Below are 19,153 nucleotides of genomic sequence, written 5' to 3'. Positions count from 1 at the left end.
ACCCTAGGTCATGACTGGAGCCAAAGGCAGGTACTTAACTGACCGAGCAACCCAGGCACCCTTCTTGTCAGCCTTTAAAAAGAACTGCTCTTAACTTTAATACCTCAGGCAGGAACCCAGGAATTGGTGTCTTGAAATCTCCAGAAGATTCGACATCCTGCTCTGGTAATGGTTTATAGAGTATCTCATCTCCTGTGATCAGAGAATTCATCCGTATGTTTCCCCTAAATCCTGTCTTTACTAATCCCAGTGTGGATGGTGAAAGTCTTCACCCAGGGCACGTCTTCTCACAGGGACGCACCACGGCTGCGCAAAGACCCTGGAGACCATTTCTTTACAGCAGGATAATTGTGCCCGTGCAAACCAATTGTTCAATGCCTGCTCACTCGCAATTACAGCTCAGAAAAAGGATTGATTTTTTAAAAATTCCAAACTAGTACTTTCCTTGTCTGATTAGTTCAAATCAATTCAACATAAAAAACAGGAGTGGGGACATAATTAATAAATCATGCCTGGGGTGAAGGGCAGTTTTGATCCTGGCCTTTCATAAAGCCTCCAGGCAAATCAATGGCAAGCCTGGGGCCCTGGTTCCCTGTCTGTGATGTGGGGTCAGGGTAGTATAGTGGAAAAAATGATGAAATCTGATGGGAGAGGGGGTGCCTGGGTGGCTCAGTCAGTTAAGCACCTGCCTTTGGCTCAGGTCGTGATCTCAGGGTCTCAGGTGTGTCGTCCTCTGCGCTCAGCAGGGAGTGTGCTTGTCCCTCACTCTCTGGCCCCGGCCCCCCTTGTGCTGTCTCTCTAATAAATGAAATCTTTTTTAAAAAATCTGATGGAAAAAATCTTAAGAAAACTGTCTTTCTGACAAGAAACCAATTTTAAAAAGCAGTAGCTTCTACTTCACAAAATTTTATTTAAAAGCTATGGAAACTTCAGAGGCCAACCAAGGCAGGCAGAAGCTGACCAAGCTCCATACCACTGCTCTCCCAGGGATTAAACGGACACATTAACAAGTGTCTTTAAGAAGGACTATGGGCTCGGGAGTCACGAACCACTGGGGTTTAAACCCCAGCTCTACCACTTCCTAGCCTCAAGGCTTCGGGAAGACTGCCTCACCTCAGAGCCTCCTCGTCCTCATCTGCAGGACAGATGTAATAAAAGCCACCTTAGAGGCTTAGGAAACACAGCTCAAAGGGGCAGAGCTGGGATCCAGACCCTATACTGCCGGACTCAGAAGCTGTGGGAGGAACCTGAGACATGCCTCCTGAAGTGAAGAGTTCTCTATCCCCAAAGGAACACAAGTCTCATAATGACAACCTCCCCTTAACAGAGTGGGACCCTGAGCATGCTGGTGGGAGGCGAGGGGGGGCATTCTCCAGTCCTCCCAGGATAGAAGATACCTAAGAGGTAATAGTACTGCTGAGTAGTCAGACCCTATTTCAGAAACCGGGGACAGCGGTCAGGCTGCAGGGGTCGAAAGGAGAGCCGGCACAGCGAGGGACCTGGTGAGGACAGTCAGGCTGCAGGGAGGGAGAAGAGGTTTCTGGAGACTGCACAGAGCCCACAGAGCCTAGATGCAGCTCTGCTCACAGTTCCCAGGAGCTCAGACAGCTGGGCCCCAGAAGTCCATGGGGGGCAAGCTAAAAGAGAGCCAGCAGCCTGGAGGAGAAGGAGATTTAAATACACACATGTATGTACCCATGTGTATACACACACACACACACACACACACACACACACACACTGCAAGAACTATGGCACTGAGTCTTCCTTCTGTGCCTATCTACTCCCAGCCCCCAAATGCAGGAGAGGAGTCTGGCCTTTCTATTAAGGAAGTGCTAAAGAGCCACAGTGAAGACAGGGAGTCCAGGCCAGAATGTGGGGAAAGGAGGGAGCCACCCCTTTCTACCTATCTGAGCGGTGGTGGCAAAAATGCTGGCACTCTCAGAAGTAGGTCTAGGGGTGCCCGGGTGGCTCAGTCAGTTAAGCATGTGCCTTTTGGCTCAGGTCATAATCCCAGGGTCCTGGGATCAAGTCCCGCATGGGACTCCCTGCTCAGCAGACAGTCTGCTTCTCCCTCTCTCTCTGCTCATGCTCTCTCTCAAAATAAATAAATAAAATCTTAAAAACAAAATGAAAACAAAAACAAAAACCAACATAGGCCTGGGCTGCCTCACTGGATGATAAGGCAGAAGCCACAGGGAGGTTAATGGAACAAGTTAGTGGTGCCCAAAGAGGGAAAAGGCTATACTCAGGAGACATGAGTGAGCTCACCATCCCTGGAGGTAACCAAGCAGAGGCTAACCCATCCTCGCATGCTTGTCATAAAGGGATTCCAACCTCAGGTGGGTGTCTGGGATGCTTCACTACTCCAGCCATTTCCAATTTGAGATTCCCAGCCTGCGGACCCCGTGTGATGACAAGGAGGGATTTAGCATGGCTTTTTGTAGGATGAGCAGCTCTGGTGCCCAGGTCAGCATGGATGCCGAGGGAAGGGAGGAGTGACATGTCGGATGTCCAGACTGACCCCAGAAGAAAAGAAGTGCTTGAGAGAGGAAACTTAGGGCAAAGCAGCCCGGAGACAGCAGGGCAGCTAATGGGGCAACAAGACCAGGACACCAAGGCCCCAGGTTAGCCCCACATCTAGGTGTGAGTGTGATCTGGGCCTTGCTTGTCAGGAGATCAAACAAGCCCAGGACGAAAAGGCCATCAGAGCCCTGGGTGGTGAACGTCAGACACCTTCACCCAGGAAGGTCCCAGGCAGTGCTCCCCGACACACCGCTAAGACAACAAAGTGGGCTGGTTTCAACTAACTCAGCCCACACTTTCTTCACAGTTCTCTCATCAAAAAGGGTAAACTAGGGACATTTGAGCAAGTAAGCCCCTGCTGTGCTAGGGACATGGGAGAACAAAGGGAACAGAGAAAGCCACCGTGGCTGACAGAGCCGCCCGGTATAGATCTGCTGAGCCCAGGCCGCGGGTAATTTAGGAACTGTCGTATCTCATCATGAAGCCACCACCCGTGACTCCTGAAAAACCGTGGAATGAAGATGAGAGATGTCTGGGGTCTAGCAAAGGGCAAATGTTTTCAAAGGGAAAACAGAAGGACATGGAAAATTCCAGTCTAGTCAGTGTCGGGGCCATACCTGAGAATGTGGGATAAAATCAACTCTCAGTCGGGGCTCCACCACGGGCCACACACCATGGGGACACAGAGGCCAAAGGAGAATTACCCTTCACATCTTAGTGTGTCAACAGTTCGTCCACAGCACGGAGGAGGAAAGGATAACGAAATGGGAGAGGAATTCATACTGCAAACAACTTCTCAGATTGGGGTCTACTTCCCAGAAAGTGGAGAAATGCTGAGATGATGCATCAGAGATGGGGCGGGGCGAGGGTGGAGGGGAAAGGACCCAGCAGGACCTGAAGGCGGGTGTTCAAGTCTACTTGACTCTTGGCCCAAATCAGTGGGGGCAAGACTTGATAAGTCAGGGAGCACTTCTTTCCTAAATAAATTGTTTAGAGGATCTATACTGTAGGATGGAAGCAGCAGCCTCCCCGGGTTGAGGAGGGGCTGTGTGGAGGGGCGAGGGATGAAGTGGGGCCGGGAGGAAGGCACTCCCTTCCTCAGCCTCCCCTGAGGGGACCCTGGCCTCCTCAGAGCTGTCAGAAAAATCAGTGGGCTGGACAAAGGAACTGAGAATAAACTTATTGAATGTGACACCGATTACAAAATAGATTCAATGAGACACAGGAGGCAGGAATGATTTTCATAAATAATCGTGAAGAGTAGCAAAAAGAATTCACCGGACCAAAGTATGAACTCAAAATGGCCAGGGCAAGTGGGAGATGAGCCTTCCTCCCCGTCTCCTCCCCTACGCCCGGATATACGTGTGGGTCAGGAAACCCAAACCAAGTGAAATCAGGGTAGCTCAGGCTTACCAAAGCAGCTAACAGGAAAGAGGGAAATCTAGGTTCTAGTTTTAAAATCAGAGACCACATACAGCTTTGATTCTGACTGGAATAAGCTAATTAGGTACCTCAAACAGACAAGGACTTTGCCTCAGATTATAACTTAAAAAGAAAATAGATTCTTCTGGACATTCAAAACAGAATGTTTAAAAGGCCCTTTTTAGCTGTGGTGTACTGTTTTTGTTTTTGTCTGGTTGTGGTGACTTACTGTGGTAAAACATATATTTCATCAGGTTAGCATTTTCACCATTTTTAAGCATACGATTTAGTGGCATTAACTCTCTGCACACAGTCGAGCAACTGTCACAGTTCCATTCCGGGAATGCTCTAGTTCCAGACCCTTCCATCACTCCCTACAGAAAGTCTGCATGCATGAAGCCGTAGCTCCCCATCCCTGCTCCTTCAACCCCAGGACCATCTAGTCTATTTCCTGTCTCTGTGAGTTTGCCTATTCCAGAGATTCCATAAGTGGAATCCTATAGTCTATGTCCTTTCAGGTCTGGCCTCTTCCACTCAGCATGTTTTCAAGGTGTGTCCATGTTGTAGGGTGTGTCAGAGCTTCACAACCTTCCGTGGGTAGATAACATTCCCTCACAGAAATGCCATTTTTGTTTATTCACCTGTCCATGGATAGTTGCGTCGTTTCTACCTTTTGGCAGTTGCGAATGTACCACATGCTTCTACAGCCACGAGATGGAGAAAGTGGAACTGGCTCTTGGGACAAAGCGGGTGGGGGGTGGGGGTGTGGGGGAGGGAGGCATGAGAACAGCAAGACCAAAAGGCAAGGTGTGACTGAACAGAGAGCCTTGAGGAAGGAGCGGGTGAAAGGCTGGAAATCAGGATTAAATCCTACACTGCTCCAGATGATTCCCGGGGGGCCTTCCAGTTCTGATCATTGGTCCACCAAGACCTTGACCATTAGATAATTAAACAATTATAATTATAATGAAATACCCTGCCTGGAGGGTGGAGAGAGAAAGGGGAATTTGGAGGCCATCAAAGTCTAATCCCTCCAGAAGAAGAACTCGGTGGCCACGGCGGTGTAGGTAGAGAACGATGGCGGAGACGGCCCCCCACTTTTCCTGGGGCTTGGCTCCAAGTGAGCATCAAAGAGGAGCAGAGAAATGATTTCCACAGAAGCTGGAAGGGCTTGTACCTGCCTAGGGACAGAGCGCTTTCTGGGACTAGGCTGGCCTGTGAGGGAAGTCTTTTTTTTTTTAAGATTTTATTTCTTTATTTGACACACACAAAGAGAGAAATCACAAGTAGGCAGAGAGGCAGGCAGAGAGAGGGGGAAGCAGGCTCACCGCTGAGCAGAGAGCCCGATGCGGGGCTCGATCCCAGGACCCCGAGATCATGACCTGAGCTGAAGGCAGCGGCTTAACCCACTGAGCCACCCAGGCGCCCCTGTGAGGGAAGTCTTCAATCACTAGGGAAGGAAATGAGGGAAAGGCTTGGTGGACAGGGCAACTGGGAACATGAATGGCTTCCACCACAGACCAGAATAGCTTGTGGCCAGGTCCGAAGGAAGGATACAGCCTTGGGACGGGGGTGAGGGGGGCACAGCATGCCTAAGAGAAAGAGGAAATATGGGAGAAAAACAGAGAACAGGGTCTCATGCCCACGTTCTTGACTGTGTGGCTCTGTCGGAAACACTGAACCACTCTGGGCCACTCTCTGTGATGACTGGCTCAAAAGCCATCATCCCTATGGTCCCCTCCAAGGCCAATTCCAGGCACATGGGGGGCACTGAAGAGGGTGTTGCGAGAGGTCTCTTCCATACTCACTCTTCCAGCAAATATTTACTGACCACTGCTTTGTGCTAGACACCTTTGTCCTGAGACCAAGCAGACGGACAGGAGGGCCAGTGGCATGACCTTCTTGTCGCCAAGGTTGACAAAGGCAAATGAGAATAACTACCACCATGGTCTCCACGAATACGCACTCCCTGTGGTCTAGGTCACTGCCGATGCCAAGCCAGAGGGGTGCCCCAGCATCATGCACCCCGACGCCAAATGCGTCTCCTGGGCTCCTGGGAGGAGCTCCTATCAGCGGGCCGGGAAGGGAGGGAAGAAGGCGACAGAGGGCTCAGGTGCCAGCCAGACTCACCTTCACGCAGGAGTAGATCACGGACACAAATACCACCAACGTCAGCAGCAGGAAACAGGTCAGGTAGAAACTCAACATGAACACGGAGCTGGAGGAAGAGAGGAGGTGGGGAATTCTGGGGGCTCTGAAAGCCTCTGGAAGGTGGGAGAGATGGCTCCATCTCCCTGAACCCACTGCCCAGTCTCTTCCGGCCCCTGACTCACTGAGAAAGGGGCTTACACAGCCCTGTGCGCTGACTCAGGACCCCCTCCACGATCACCTGGCTTCTGTTCTTGTCATCTCCCTGCACGGCACAGAAGCCCGAAGGGGGCTGAATGGAGAAGCGAGTGTCACCTGCTCGATATTTTGCCTAAATCTTAGCCATCCAGAGACTCACCTCATTTGGCTGGGAAGGACCCATTTTAAAAGTCACCTGGTTATTCCCCCCAGGCAGTTACTGAGGGCTAGGTAAGTAACCATGAAGGCTGAAAACGGGATAGACGACCGTCACTTTTTAACACACATTTGTCAGCAGCCTAAGCAGACACTCTGAGAAACAGTGGTGATGTTTCCTTTTGGGGGACAGAGTGCCTAAACCCTGTATCCTGCCAGGCCCCATGACAAGTCCTACTCAGCTTGCCAGTTCAACATGGAAATGCAAGGAACCCTCCTACCCCATCCCTGCAGAGGCAGATCACAGGTGACCTTATTGTTCACCGTGGGCCAGAATCCTCAGACAGGAGAGCTGCCAGTGCCTTTCCATCCGGCCCTCCTGGGGCAGGGGCTGGCTAAGGTACACCCCGTCATATCAGGAGGCCACAGAAATCCCTTTTCCCTTGCAGGGAGCAAGAGTGGCCCGGAGGTGCCAGGCACTATTAGCAGGTTAAAGGCAAACGGAGGGCTTGACAAGGCAGGCGAATACCTCTAGAGAGGCATTCAAAGGGCATCTTTGTTCCAGGCTCCCCCAGAAGCCAGCACTTAGATGCCTTAAACAAATAGAATGAGGGTAGAGAACGCTCTTCAGAGGGAAAGAAAGATCTTTAAAGTAGCTTTTAATGCTTCTGTAGAGAGAGGACTGCTGGAGCAAAACTTCCATCAACGCCTTGGCAGCTCGGAGCTGTAGCCGGCAGGGAAGGAAGCCATGGCAGGCAGAGCAGGGACCAAGGGAACCCCAGCCCATGAGCCACACTGCAGGAACAAAAGAGCGAGTGGCACAGAGGCAGGGTTACAGGGACCTGGGCTAACTGGACTATCGGGAGCAGCAATGGGACAGAAAGACTGGGTCGCTTCTTTATACCTGTAGCTCCATTTCCATATAGAAAAAAATGGGGTCCTGTGTCAATAAGGACCCACAGTCACACCAGCTCTGCAGCAGCTCAGCGTGGGCGGCAATGGGCATGAGCAGCACCCACCAGAGTGGAGCTGGGTGCTGGTGTCTGTGGGGTCCGGACAGAGTCCCAGCAGACACACATGTAAGGGCTATCCCTGCAACAGTGTCTCATTACAAATAAAAGACGTATGGAGGCCTCGTGTACCTCCTGATAACATGCACTAAGGAGGACATAGCGCTTCTGTGGGATCCTCACCCAAACTGCATAACCTCAACCGAATTGTGAAAACACATCAGACAAACCCACATGGAGACAGTCTACAAATTAATCAACCATCTCCCATTAGAAGCTCCAAGGCCACAAAAAATAAGCAAAGGCTGAGGAAGCGTCACAGATTAGATGCGACTGCAGAGAACGAAGAGCTAAACACAGTGTGGGATCCTACCCAGCTGCTGGGACACAAAAAGGCCACTAGGGGCAACAGCAACGGAATTAGATTACAGTCAGTCAGATAATAGCATCATTCCGGGTTCATCTCTTGCCATTGACCCTGGGCTGCTGTCACGGAAGTGTCCGTGTTAGGGAAAACTAGATGAAGGATGTCTGGAGACTCTGTCTCTATAGCGCTTCTGTAAGTCTACAATTATTTCAAAGTGAAAAGTAGAAGGTGCTGGGGTGAGGGGACTCTCCTAGATTCGGCTGGACTTAGGAGACATAACCAAACACAACCAGTGGATCTTGAGTGGATCCCAGCTATGAGGAACTCAGGGCAGGAGCTGTTTGGAGACGACTTTGGATATGTGAACATGAACTTGGTGTTACATGATTGCAGAACTGGGGCTAATTTTGTTTGGTGTGTGGGGCATTGTGGTGAAGAAGGAAAATGCCCTGAAAATAGATGTATGGTAAGGGCTTTTAGGGGGAAAATGTCCTTTCATCTAAAATTTAAATAATCAGAAAAAAACCAGATGAAACAATGGTAAAACATCATCAATAATTATATCCAGGGGGTAGGTGCTGAGGATATTAATTACCTTGCTTTTCTGTATGTTTGCAATGTTGCATAATAAAATGTCACAAACATGTAGCTACGTGCATACATGCACATACCAGTGTACACACACACACGCAGAGATAACACAAGCAATTCTCTTCCTTGTCTCCATGTGACTCTGTGACGATTTACCTAAGACTGCATTTCCGAGAGCCCACTGCCCACAACAGGGTGGTTCCCTCAGGGGCCACAGGCCTCCCTCAGGGACACAGCCAGTCCTTGGAAGTGTTCTGGCTTATCTGTGAGAAAAGCCATCAGAACCAGAAATCCATTCTTTGAAATACCCAGAGGAGCAGAAAACCTTTATCTTTTGAAGATGTGTTAACGTTTTTGCAAAAACCAAAGGTCACACAGAAGCAAACCTGGCGAATACTTTGGGTGATTTAAGGGCGACCATGGTGTGGGTGACAACGGGGTGAGATGATAAAGGATAAAGTGTCAAAAAGGAGTCTCTCATGCAGCAAGGCAGGCCCGGAGGGCTTCCCACCCTGTCACGGGGGAGTCAGACTCCCGGCTTCCCAGTCCCTCCAAAGACACAAGCAGAAGGCTCTCCTTGTCTGAACAAGCCCACCCCCTGACCCCCTCCCTGCTCTCCTCCATGACCCTTGTTTCCACCCTCAGAGCCCTGCAGCCAGGGACAGTACTCACTGGGGCACGATGGTGATTTGGACAAAGCAGATGAAGAGGAAGACAAGCGAGGCACAGGCCACGTAGGCACCGAATCGGTCATCCACCTGCTTGGAGTACTGAGAGGAGGGCGCAGGGTGAGGGGGGCCCGGTCTGGTCCAGCCCCGCCCAGCCCAGACATGCGGGCAGCCCACTCCCAACACCTGGGAGAAAACTGCCCTAGCCCTTGTGCTGAAGAAACTCGTCCGAAGCAAGGTTTAACGCAATGCCTGTGGGGACAGCAGCTGGACTGTGTCAAACCGGACACTTTCTGCGGGTCGGGTCACCGTGAGAGTCCTTCATAATGATCCTGGCTCCAATCACGGAGCACCAGCTACCGGCTAGGACACGCGCCCGTCTGTGGTGTCCTCGGCACACCCTCGCAAGAGCCCCAGGAACAGGACCTGTGTAGCTGCCACTTCGCAGAGAAGCCAACAGGAGGCCTGCTGCAAATCACAGAGCTCATCTCCCAGGGGCCAATTCCTCCTGCGACAGCAGCCAGCTGCACCCACTGAGGCTGTGCTGGCACAACGGCACCAGAGATGGTGCTCGCGGCTCGGGTCCCGTTCCCCACGGCCAGCAGCATGTGCTCACAGGTCGGCCTCACAGGGCCAAGGTTGGGTCTGGCTCTGTCACGACTTCACTGGTTGCCTACAGCAAGTCGCCCAACACCTCAGTCACAACTTAAGGAGATGGGACAGAGAGATCTTGACTGTTCCTTCCGACTTTTTGTCAGTGTGCCAAAGGCAGAAGGGAGGTCCTCTGGTGATGATGTTCATAATGGTAATAGCAATAAAAATAAAATAAATACCAACAAACATCACTGAACATCCGTGGCAGATACGATTTTGTGTGTTTTACACATATAGGCTTGTTTAACCCTCACTATGCCCTCTGAAGAAGGTCAGAAAACGGAGGCATGAGGAAGTTACGACTTAGCCCTGCTGACCACGAAATGTCTCCCCGAAATCTCCATCTCCTGAGCACTGTGGCATTGGAACAGGCGACACTGACAAGAAAGGGCACTTTCTATGGTGGTGGGGACAACAGGGAACTGTCGCCCTGTCCTCCTCCCCCTAGTCCTGGTCCTGCCCAGGGCCTCCTTCCCACCCAGGGTGCCCTACCTTCTTCTCTAAGTCAGGCTCCCTGAAGGTCAAGAGGAACTTGCGGACATGCTCAGACCGCAGCCTGTCGATGCTCCTGGCGTCAATGGCGCGGCCCAGAAACTCGTCCACTTCATCCTCAGGGTTTGCACTTTCTTGGGCATTCCTGGGGAGCAAGAGGAGCAGATGCAGGACAGGCTGACCACCAGGGGGCGCCGCTAGAGGGCCCACCTGGCGCCCTGGACCCAGGCCCATCAGAAAAGTCCTAATAAGGGGCGGGGACTCTGGGACTGAGACCAGGATGGCCTGAAGGCCAAGTCCCCCCTCTTAACTGCACACATGCACAGAAAACTGCCCATGTCTGACCCTCTGGCTGAAGGGCCTCGCTGACAATAGGCTTTTCTGAACTACTGATACATTATTGTAGTGTAATAATAATATGACTTATCATAGAAGGTCTAACTGCTTTTCCCCACAGGTGACAGTCTCTGCTCTTCACTGCCCAGCTGCACCATCATCCCGGACACCCTCTGGGAAGCGGGTTTCATGATCAGGCTGCTGCACAAAAAGCCTTATTCCTCAAGGTGACACCCAGTTGTCAGTGGGGTAGTTAGCGCCCCAGAGCGGGGAAGTAGAAGAGATAGAAGACATTCCCTCAGGGCATTAGGATGTGACCAGGGCCAGTGACCAATGTGCTGGGTCTGCATTTTCCTGAGAGCTGCGGTTCCTGTGTGTGTGTGTGTGTGTGTGTGTGTGTGTGTGTGCGTGCACAGCCATGAACAGAGTATGCATGTCTGTAGTTGTATGTGCACACGTCTGTGGGGTGAGGACACATGGGCGGCCCTCGTGCCCAGCCTGTCTGCCCGGCAGCCCCTCTGTCAGCAGCAGGGGCTCCAGTCACTCTCAGCCAAGACCGTGAGGGCGCACTGCCCACACAGCACGGGGCAAATGAACTATAAGGCAAACTTGGGGCTATCCCTCAGGCCAAGAGAGCAGGAATAAAGAAAGGCATATTACTCACTTGTCCTTGGGGTCTTCGAAGCCCTAAAAGAGAGGAATAGAGAGGGAAGGAAAGGTGTATGAGAACAGAGAGGACGCTTCCAGAAGGGACTGTGGGAAGGCAGTCTAGCTCACCAAGGAGCCTGCCCTGAGGGAGGCCTGTCACTCAGGAGATTTTTCTTCCTTCCTTCAGTGAATACAGCCAGGGTCTTCCTATGGGACGGGAGCTGTGCTAGACACTGCAGGAGGCCGGCACTGCAATTTCATGTCATCCACTAGCAAAACCCAGGTGTCTAAGCAAATCCTATCCCCACACCCAATTCCCCAATCTCCCCTTCTTCCTGGACCCAGGCAGGGTAGGTCCCTCTCAATTCTGCCTTGAAATAAGCTTGGAACAAGAGAAATCACTGTGTGATCAGTTCCCACATGTGTGCACACCCCTTACCCCCACTGAGCACACAAAGTTCCCCCCTCTGTGAGCTTAAGAGAGTTAAACGCCAGTGACCTGCAGCAGGCTTCACGGTATCTGAGAACCAGTGTGTTCTTCCAAGGCCAGAACTGGGTGGGCACCCGGGGGGGGGGGGGTGAGAAACCTGCCTGCCACGGGAGTGACTATTGCTCACATACCCTGGGCAGGGTTGAGTGTGACAGTCCCTTACTGGTTGCCAACCTCAAAGCCCTATTTACAGTTAATCTACGCCGTCCATGAAAATGTGTCTCAGGGTGTGACCAGGTGTGGCAGAATGGAAGGTGGGTTCCCTTAAATGGGAAGGGCATAGAATCTAGGAGGTGGAGGCATCGGCAAACAGCCCCAGGGCCGTTTCAGATAAGGCTCAGGTTGCCAGGACAAGGACAGAAGGCTACCTGTGGTTTCTAGCGGCCCAGTATGGAGCTTATTGCTGGGCAAACACGGGGGTCAGCAAGTGCCAGGTGAACCCAAATCCTAAAACACCGCAGACATGTTTTGAAAATGCAAAAATCAGGATTTATGTTGCTCTCCATGAACCAGAGCTGCCAGATGCTAAAAGAGATTGGGGCCCACACTGCCCCGGTGTCTCCATTCTGTCCCCGAGGGGAGGGCTTCCGAGGGCCTTGGCAGCCTCTAATGGCAAATCCAAGTGCCTGACCTCGGACTCTGAGCTCCTCCCAGGCTGCCTGGCAGTGGTCCTCCCTGGACCAGCCAGGCCTTCTTCTTGCCCTCCTACCATCATCAGGCCCAGGCCACAAGACCTGGCCCATGACAGCACCCCAGCCTCGGCAGGAGGAGTTGTGGGGGGGGACTCACGTGAGTGCTCCACCGGGGGGCAGGCCTGTGCTGGGTGCTCCCAGGATCCATCAGGCATGAGCTTAAGGGAAGCCAGACAGCCAGCTCTCCACAGAATACGGTGGGGGGGCTGGCCCTGAATTCCATCACAGGGGTCGGCCATGACTTTACTCTGGGACCAAGGACAATGGAGCTACTATTAAGCCAGAGCTGGCTTCTGCTGCTCAGAAGTAGACCTGAGACTTTTTAACACACCTGTTTCTGACTTTCTCCTATGCTCTTTTGGTCATCTGCTGGGGCTGGGGGTGGGGAGCAGGTCTGCTCCGTGTGCCTTGTTAGTGTGGAGAGCTGAGCACTGGGCTGGTGTGTTGGCAGACTGACCACGGCAGACGGTCATTAAGAACACAGTCCAGGAATGTCTGGGTGGCTCAGTCAGTTAAGCGTCTGCTTTCGGCTCAGGTCATTCACCCAGGGTCCTGGAATCGAGCTCCCTGTCAGGCCCACATTCAGCAGGGAGTCTGCATCTCCCTCTCCCTCCACCCCTCCCCCTGCTCATAATTTCTCTAATACATAAATAAAATCTTAAGAAAAACAAAGTAACCCAGTCCAGTAGACAGGGTTCAAGTTCCCCAGCCTGCTTACTAGTTCCGGGACAGCAGTCCTCCACCCGGCTAGGAGGACCCCCAGATAGGTTCCTGTAGTTTGTAACACACCACTTCCGGGGAGCAGCTCTGATTCTGTTTCATTCCCAATTCCTGTCCCTTTGGGCCTAAAAGCAGGAGCAAGGGCTGTGGCCCCTCCGCTCACCCACGGGGAAGTGCAGGCTCTGGTTTGGCCGCCGGGCAGGCGAGCTGTATCTTCCCTGAGCACTCCGGCTCTGCCCACTGCCCCCCAGAGAACGGAGGGCCTCCCTGGCTAGATGAGCAGAGGCCCCTCTGGGCCCTTGCTGTCCACCTTCTTATTCCTCAGTACCCTTAGGGAGACAGGCCTAAGCACAAACCAGAGCAGCTCGCCACTACACTTTAAAAGCTGAGTCCAAGTTGGAACAAAATTTAAAGACGTTAACTGATGCCTACGAGTTGGTACCTTTCTTAGCACTCCCAGTCATGCTTTATCTAACCCCCACCCCGGTCACTGGCCGAAGTCAGGGGAGAAGCTCTTCCTCTGTGTATCCTTCTCAAAGATCTCAGGCAAGCGTACCACCAAATGCTGACGGTGTGCCAGGCAGCTTCTGGAACCACGCCATCCTCAGCCTGGACATTCTGACTGCATGGAGGGGACGTGGCGTGTGTCCTTCGACGCTGGCCTCTGGTGACTCTGCCCAGCCAGGATGAGGGCCGGGGAGTCTCTTCTCCCAAAGGCTGCGGCAGAGGTGTTCCCAGCACTCTTTGTCCACACACTTTCCTGTCCCTCCCTGCTGGCGAGGCAGCCAACACCACGGAGAAATCCTGTAGCCCGTCTTCCCCACGACACCCCTTCTCTTCCAAGGCTCCTGGTCCTAACAATGATGAATGTGTCTGCTAAACCAGTGCTCACACTCCCAGCTGCCTCCTTTGAGACTCTGAAAGAACTAAAGACTGCACTTACACCAAATATCACCAGGAAAAAAGCTTCCCCACGATTCTAAACAGAGAAAGCCCACCGGGTGCCTTTCCTGCCTGCTTGTGGCTCTTCCACTCCCCGCTCCCACAGTCTCCTTCTCTCCTCTGTCCTCTCCCTCCTATCTTCCTGTTCCCCCTTCCCTGCCCCCTGAACAACAGCCTCCCTCTCTGCCCCAGGCTCTCTCTGATTTCTGCCCCCTACCTCTGCCCACCCCCTCTCTGGTCCTGGTCACACGGATACACGGTCCACAGGAGATTATGAAAGGGCTGGGGTGAGAACAGAGAGGAACCACCAATTGCTCTTTGCTTTGGGGAGGGCCCCCCCCCAGGAGGGGAAGTGGTGGCTGGAGATCTGTAGAAGTCCAAATTCAAAGCCCTGGAGGAAGGCAGGCACCCTTCCTCCACTCTGCCCCCTCATAAACTTGGTGTCCTATGAGTTGCTTCTTTACCATCAAAAATTGAAACGAAGGTCTTGACTCAATTCATTTTTTGATCCTATAGGTTTTCCTTAAACCCTTGTCATCTGTTAGTTGCCACCTAGCAAGGAGCAGAGTGGCCGGGTTCCCAGCCTGTCCCTGGCTCAGTCTGCTGCCTCTGTGGGATTTTCATAGAATTTACCTATAGTCCCTATTGCTATAGCTAAAATGTGGTCAAACCCACAGATCCCAAATTTGTGATCTCAGTGCCAGCATGCCCCATCTTGTTCCAGTACTCTAGCTCCGAGGGAGCAAAGTGCCCCCCAGACACACACACAGCTCCCTGCACCCTCCGGCCTCACTCTTCCCTCTCACCAGTGTGGGCGCCTCCTGCCTGGGAAACAGGCTGCCCTAGAGCTTAGGAGCACGCGTGGATGTGGAAGCCAAGCTCTCAGAGGAAAAGAAAGAAAACACTGCTGCTGTACCCTTACCTGATCTGTCATCCCTCTTCTTCTTCGTCCCACTGTCTGAATTATTTCTGTCATCCCCGGCAGAACCCAGACAGTACATCCCAAATTAGGCGGCCCCTGGTGTACTCAGGGAGGGCCAGGGCTGTCTGTCCCTCCAGGCAGGCAGGGTCACTTGAAAGGGACGTAGCATCCTTACCATGGCCTCTGCCCATCCAATCTGCCTGCCCCACCCCAGACACCTGCGGTTAGCATGGGCACTTCTCAGCACAGAGGGCTAAGGGGACCATCGCCTGGTGCTTGCCAGAAAGTACTGAGATGGTTTCTGAGCCCGAGGATGTGTTTCAGCTGCCTGGGAAAGGCGGAAGGTGCTGGAAGGACGTCTGAGGAGTTGCTGCCCCACCAGATGTTGTCATGGGAGGACTGAAGGCTCTGCCTGGACTCGGGGTCTGCTTCCAGCCTTTGGGACTCAGAGAGAGAACCCAGGGCGAGTAGGCAGGCGCTCTGGGTCCTAGCCCAGTGTTGCTTCTGTGACTCTCCAAGGTTCTGTCAGGCAACCTGAGGGGCTTGGCCCAGTCCTCACACCCATGGAAGGCCCCAGCGCCGGAGCAGCTTCAGCCCACACGCTGCCCCACCTGTACTTACCATCCGCTTCATCTCCTTGGACACCTGGTTGCCCCCCAGGTGGTTGTAGAAGGGACGCTCGGCCCCCCAGTGGGGTGGGTTGTGCCCGATGGAGTTGGTTCTCTGGCGATTCATCTTGGCAATCATGGCCTTTTCTTCTTTCTGCGAAAGTAAAACAGACAACATCAGCCTGTGGGCAGAGCCTACCAGGTGAACCCGAGTGGGGCGTTTCTCATCCCTCCTGGGTGCCTGGCCACGTAGGAATTAAGGAAGGTGGCCTTTCCTTTGGTGCACAGCCGGAGCCTAGTCTGGGATCCCGGAGCTCAGTGTAGAAAGTCTCCTAAATGCCTTCCCACTCCCCAGGGTAGCCCTGGCTGGCCTAGGTGGGAGGCTGGTCTCGTGAGAAAGCAAAGGGGTGTGGGGGAGACTGTCATTGGCATGGAATTCTCAGGGGGTGGGCAGAGCCTGGGTCTAAGAGAGGAAGAGAGAGGAAACCAAGGATTCTAGTCTCCACTCGACTTATCCCAAACAGGCATGTTCTACCGGAGAGGCAGCTTCTGGAGGTTCGGATCACTAGAGCCTGAGAGGCAAAGGCCAACATACGTTGTACAAATACACAAGTGGGGCCTCAGCTGTCTCCCCATATGCCAGCCACGATCTCTGTCTGCTCGTCCACCCATCTGAATGGGCTCCAGGCGGATGGTTGGAGAAGCCCTGGGGGGACCAGAGGCAGCCTTCCCCTCAGCTCCCTCTCTGAGCCTGGAAGGGAGTCCGTCGGACCAGGGACACAGCTGACACGGCTCCGGGTGGGGTGGGGTATGAGGTATCACTCCCTGTCTCCATTTCATCTTTCTGGACCACCTGTCAGAAGAACATGACCCAGGGAACCCAGAGTAGCAGGTGAGGCCTGAGCCTGAGCGGGGCAGGAAGCTGGGGCTGAAGACCTTGTCACCCTGACAGAGGGGAGGGTGTGGAGGGGCCGGGAGGAAATCAGTTCACTTATACTCTAATCAAAGAGCGAGCAAATGTTCAAAAATCCTCCCATCCTTCTCTGTGTTCTATGGGGGACCCGACGCAGCTCCTGTCCTGCTGTGGGAAATGAGGTCCCCCCCGGTGGTGTCCTTGTCAGGGTGGACATGCCCCCAAGGAGCCCCCAAATGTACCTTTGGGGTCACCCAAGACTTTCTCTGGACTTTTCTCCCAGCTTAGTTTTATCTTTCATTTAACTTCTTACAAAAGAAAGAAGGAAACTTTTCTCTACCAAAGGTCACTGACCAACAGGTCAATTCAATGGAAAGATTCATTGGTAAAAGGTTTTTTAATCTAGGGAGAAATAGAAAATGTTCTCTTTGTTCGCTTTTTAAAAATTAAGAACATGGAACATGACACTATTAAAAATAGAACGCCGAAGTCTGCTAATAATTCAGTTTTATATTTGGGCAAGTGTGGGCTGGGACAAAGGGAGGGAGGCGAAAGGGACTAGAAGGTGAAACCCTGGAAAGGATGGAGATCCTCCAGAGAAACGAAGATGTGTCGGGACAGACGGCAGAGACAGTCAGGACACATAGAGGCAGAAAATGGCCCAATATCCACCTGGTCCAGGCAACAGACAAGGAGCAGGATGGACACGAAACCAATGGTTGGACAGAGAGTAGATGGTGGACAGAGTCCCTGCTGTTTCATTTCCATGCCTGGCCTGCAGCTGTGCTTTGGCTAACTGATTTGAGGCCTGTTGCATTTCTGCAACGGGAGGCAAAATTAAAACACCGTTGCTTTGCTGCTGGCCTTTGCAAGCCCTCTGTAATGCTCATGAGCTTCCCCGACACAGGAACCACAGTGCGTGAGGAGTTCATGCCCGGACTCAAGGAGAGAGCGAGAAGAGAAGGAAGGGGATGCTGTGAAACAATCCTCCCTAGAAGAACAAGTCCCCACAGCCCCCACCCCACCCGGGTTCTCTCCGCCCCACCCCGGGCCCCCCAGCCCTCAGCCCCCTCCCCGGCCGACCCGCTTCTGGGTACAGCGCAGGATGAGGAAGGTCTCGATACTGTGCTCCTTGAGGTAGGCGTTGCGCTCGCCCCCACAGCCCGGCTCCACCTCGTAGTCCCCATTCAGGTAGTTGAGTGTGGCCTTGGTGATGTGGATACGCCTGCAGGTGGGGAGGGACGCGGGGAGAGGAGGGCAGAGAACGTGACTTCAGACCTCTAGCCCCCACGCAGAATCACTCTGTGACCGACTCTGTCACAGATCAGATCCCAGAGCCCAGCACTTTGGCTCAAACGGTAACCTCAGCCTAGATCCCGACCTCGATCTCAGTGTGCTGTATCCCTCCACTGTCATCGTCACGGTGGCTCCCGGAGGCCCCTTCTGAGCTCGTGTCCACCCTGAGCATATCATATCCCACTTAAGTTGTAGCATTGTCATAGCGGAAGACATCACTGGCTCATGAGGAGGACACAGCCTCCTCGGTCCCACAAACTTTGCTAACCTGCTCTGAAGCTAGCAGTGGCCCCAGCTGAGAAGAGGTCTGAGCCCAGATCCCCCAACCACACACAGAGGTCCTTTTATTACAGGCACTGTTTCTCCTGCAGGTCACCGGCTCTACTTCCATTCCTTGGAAACACCATGTTTCCTATACCTGTGCCTGTCCTCACCTCAGTCCCTCAGACTGGCTCTCTCCCTACCTCATCTTCCTCACCTGTCAGAATCCTGCTCAGCCATCCAGGCCAACCCATGTCCCACTTCCTTTCTGTCCTGGCTACTCTGAAATTACCCATGGTTCCTCCGGCCTCCAGAACTCTACCCCACCTATCCCATTGCACAAGTGGCCCTGTGTTATGCAAATATCTTCTGGGTGAAGTTCTGGGCAAAGGTTGAGAGGATGGTCCCTACAACTTGCCCTGGTGTGAAGCAAGTCATTTGTTAAGGAGCAGAATTTTTACTTAAATTCTGCCAACCCAGAGTTGCAAGTTACCCCATCCTGCCCACCCCAGGATGGGCAGACCCCCAGACCCCCAGACCCCCAGATGGGGGTGGGCTGGGAAGTTAAGTCTGGACCCTCACTCACCCTGCCTTGCCTCCAGCTTCCATGTGGTTGGCCAGCGTGACGTCATTAGACCAGACGTCGAACTGCCACTTCCTGAGACCAAGGACACCGCAGTGTACTCGCCCGCTGTGAATTCCCACGCGCATGTTCACGTTCACCCCTGTCACCTCCCGGACCAACCTGGGGATGGAGCAGGGGTAAGGCTAGGAAAGGGTCAGGGACCAGGCGCACAGAGTGGGGGCGAGGCTGGAAGGCATGGGATCGGGGGTGTGACAGAAGGTGCAGGGGTCAAAGAGTCACTTCTCTCTGGTCCAGCCCAAACCCAGAGTCTGAGACTGTTTCCCCTGAGGTGGGCAGGGGCTGGGCCCTGGTACTCTGCGGCTCCAAGCAGGGAGGCATCGCTTCCCAGTGTGGCCACAAGGGGGCACAGTGCCTCACACTCCCATTAGGACCCCACTGCTTCCCCAGGAAGGCACCTTGGGCTTTCGCTACCCTTAGTCAATTCAACTGTAATCTGAGGATGCAAAT

General features: G+C 53.1%; 1 protein-coding gene across 2 annotated transcripts in view; it reads right to left on the bottom strand.

Moving 5' to 3' along the window:
- ADCY5 (adenylate cyclase 5) overlaps window positions 1–19,153 on the bottom strand; it is a 147,569-nt gene that overhangs the window by 23,627 nt on the left and 104,789 nt on the right. Inside the window, exons 6-12 of one of the 2 annotated variants that reach the window (XM_082746353.1) lie at window positions 18,647–18,805; window positions 17,587–17,728; window positions 15,604–15,744; window positions 11,233–11,255; window positions 10,233–10,377; window positions 9,091–9,188; window positions 6,079–6,166 (exon numbers count right to left, since the gene is read on the bottom strand). In XM_082746353.1, the coding sequence (XP_082602479.1) occupies window positions 6,079–6,166; window positions 9,091–9,188; window positions 10,233–10,377; window positions 11,233–11,255; window positions 15,604–15,744; window positions 17,587–17,728; window positions 18,647–18,805 (796 nt within the window). The remainder of the gene's footprint in view (window positions 1–6,078; window positions 6,167–9,090; window positions 9,189–10,232; window positions 10,378–11,232; window positions 11,256–15,603; window positions 15,745–17,586; window positions 17,729–18,646; window positions 18,806–19,153) is intronic. The other variant, XM_082746354.1, reaches the window with a different exon arrangement.

This window comes from Mustela nivalis (genome assembly GCF_964662115.1).
Source record: "Mustela nivalis genome assembly, chromosome: 1".
Classification (NCBI taxonomy): domain Eukaryota; kingdom Metazoa; phylum Chordata; class Mammalia; order Carnivora; family Mustelidae; genus Mustela; species Mustela nivalis.
Note: the sequence above shows the minus strand (reverse complement) of the source record. Positions and strands in the feature narration are given on the sequence as shown.